This window comes from Scomber scombrus, chromosome 21 (assembly GCF_963691925.1).
Source record: "Scomber scombrus chromosome 21, fScoSco1.1, whole genome shotgun sequence".
Lineage (NCBI taxonomy): Eukaryota > Metazoa > Chordata > Actinopteri > Scombriformes > Scombridae > Scomber > Scomber scombrus.
The window spans coordinates 24,547,961-24,550,460 of record NC_084990.1 but is presented as its reverse complement, the minus strand read 5'-3'; the positions used below and the strand labels follow the sequence as shown (position 1 = coordinate 24,550,460).

General features: G+C 40.4%; 3 protein-coding genes across 4 annotated transcripts in view; 1 reads left to right on the top strand and 2 right to left on the bottom strand.

Moving 5' to 3' along the window:
- The window catches only part of LOC134003385 (HEAT repeat-containing protein 1-like), a 398,094-nt gene that overhangs the window by 258,972 nt on the left and 136,622 nt on the right, over positions 1 to 2,500 (bottom strand).
- Positions 1 to 2,500, top strand: part of LOC134003416 (microfibril-associated glycoprotein 4-like) — a 153,164-nt gene that overhangs the window by 90,516 nt on the left and 60,148 nt on the right. The window lies entirely within an intron of this gene.
- LOC134003394 (cGMP-dependent protein kinase 1-like) overlaps positions 1 to 2,500 on the bottom strand; it is a 40,506-nt gene that overhangs the window by 19,909 nt on the left and 18,097 nt on the right. The window contains exon 3 of the mRNA XM_062442588.1: positions 2,454 to 2,500. This exon is cut by the window's right edge and continues 67 nt beyond it. Coding sequence (XP_062298572.1) covers positions 2,454 to 2,500 — 47 coding nt within the window. The remainder of the gene's footprint in view (positions 1 to 2,453) is intronic.

Genomic DNA, 2,500 nt, shown 5'->3' with positions numbered 1-2,500 from the left:
GTGTGTGTGTGTGTGTGTGTGTGTGTGTGTGAGAGTGTGTGAGTGTGTGTGTGTGTGTGTGTGTGTGTGTGTGTGTGTGAGTGATCTGCAGCAATCAATGACACTCTCCACTCAATAACAAAGTCATACTCAGAATATTTAGAGCTAAAAAACTAACACAGAGTATTATAGAGTATTAGAGTACTACAGAGTACTACAGAGTACTACAGGGTACTACAGAGTACTACAGAGTACTGCAGAGTACTACGGAGGAGCTGTTGCAGTACCTCAGTGTGTGTGTGTGTGTGTGTGTGTGTGTGTGTGTGTGTATGCAGCTTCATTACTTTTTATTTCATGTTTCCGCTGCTTTATGACCTGCTGTCTGTTGCCACGGAGATGGCGAGTGTCTCTGTAACCACGGAAACAACGAGAGACACTGCAGAAAGCAAATATTATCTGCTGGGAAAAAAAGTTTAAAGTGGTGTGTGTGTGTGTGTGTGTGTGTGTGGGGGGGGGGGTGTGGGGGGGGGGTTTGTGGGGTAATGTGTGGTGTAGGTCACAGGTGAATTAGTCCAGAAATGGAAATAGTAAGTGGTTCAATATGAGTGCATTCATATTCACAAGCAGCTGTTCTCTGTGTCTACCGCACACACACACACACACACACACACACACACACACACACACACAAACACACCTGCTGCTGAAAACATGAAACTAATGAAGGATACAGTATAAAATATTACTGCTTACACTTCTACTACTATTACTATACCTCCCACTACTTTCTGTATTATTGGTTAGAAATGAACATGAACATCTATGCTGATATAAGTGCTGCTAGCTAGAATACGAGATCTTCTCATGGATGCAGGATTGGTGCCGATGTAAGAACCTTGTGTGTCTGTTTTGACTGTTTCCTGATATAAAACGGTGTATTAAAACTCATTTTGTTCTAGTACAGTAGTTTCATTAAAGTTCAGTTAAAGTGGCTAACAGTGGTTTTTAGGTTGGAAAGCAGTTGACTAAAATATGAACTTTCATGAGTCCAAACCTCAAACCTTTGAAGAGTTAAAGAGTTTTCTCTCATTTAAGGAACAAACAACCTCCTGGAGGCTGATGTTACATTACTGAGTTTTCTCTTTAAACTAGTTTTAATTATTCATTAAGGTGTAAAAGCAGATAAAGTGCAGCTGTATTTCTGTGTTAATGTGAAGATAACGAGCAGAAAGCTTCAGCCAGCGGAAAACAAGCCAAGGGACACTGCTGCCAAAACTCTGCCCCCATTGGCTGGACTGGATGGTGTTGCCATGCAACCGTTGCTCAGCCAGCACTCTAACAGGAAGTGCCAACAAAAAAATTTGGAGGGGGGGCACACACACACACACACACACACACACACACACATATATATATAGACTGCTGTCGGAGGTTTGGACTCAGACCAGACTCCAGCTGTGGTTTAAAGGTTGGAGCAGCCTGTGATCAGAGGGTCACAGGTTCAATCCCCCAGACCAGCAGGATAAATCTGGGGTGCGGAGAGTGAAGACGTAACGAACTCTTAACGGAGCTGCTCACTGACAGCAGGGCTATCTTTTAGGGCTATTGTTTTTGGGTCATTTGTTCTGAACAGTGAACCAGCTGTTTAGTTTATAACAAACTGATTAAGAATTAAACTGCTGAAGACTTTTCAGATGAGACAGTGTTAATGAGTGAAATGTGAGAATTAATATTAAATATAATAATAATTATTATACATATATAAAAAAATGTCCTTTTGATCAAATTCCTTATTTTTTATGTATTTATTTCTATGTGCATTGTTTTTGGAAAATTGTTAATAAGGACCAAAATAAATCACTGAATGTTTAATACTGATGTTTGCAGCAGTTATACAATGCAGTCAAATTTTATTCTGCACATGTGAAAAAAGAAAAAAGAGAAAAAAGACTCTGGGTGCTCTGAGCTTATTGCTCATCAGCTCCTGAATGTGCTCCTGCAGGAATATGTAACTGTGTGAATGTGATCAGAGAGAAAAATTAATAAAGATAAAAAAACACAAACAGTTAATAAACCATGTTGTCTTCAAGCTGATAGTTAAGAGCTGATCTGTGGACAGAGGTGTAAAGAAACTAAGTAGAGTTTTGAGCTCCTTCAAGCTCCGTCCACCCTGATGTCTATAACTATAAAGATAACGCTGTGATGAACTATAATATCCTGTCTCTCTGCTGCTGGTTCGAGCTGTGTCTGCAGCTAATGAAAACAGATATAGATGTTGTGTTACTGCTGAAATGATTCAATGTGTTGATCAGAAGTATTTCAGACACTAGTTGCTGTGATGTCCAAACTGAGCCAACACACAGCAGCACACGTTGAAGCAGAGACACACAGTATGAGCTCACATCTGAACACTCAACGTTCCAGCATCTTTATATAATAAAGAGAGACAAACCTCTCTAAAGACTTGTACTCACTCCTGACAGTGGCTGTCCTGGTGCAGTTGTAGAGGATGGCGAGCTCT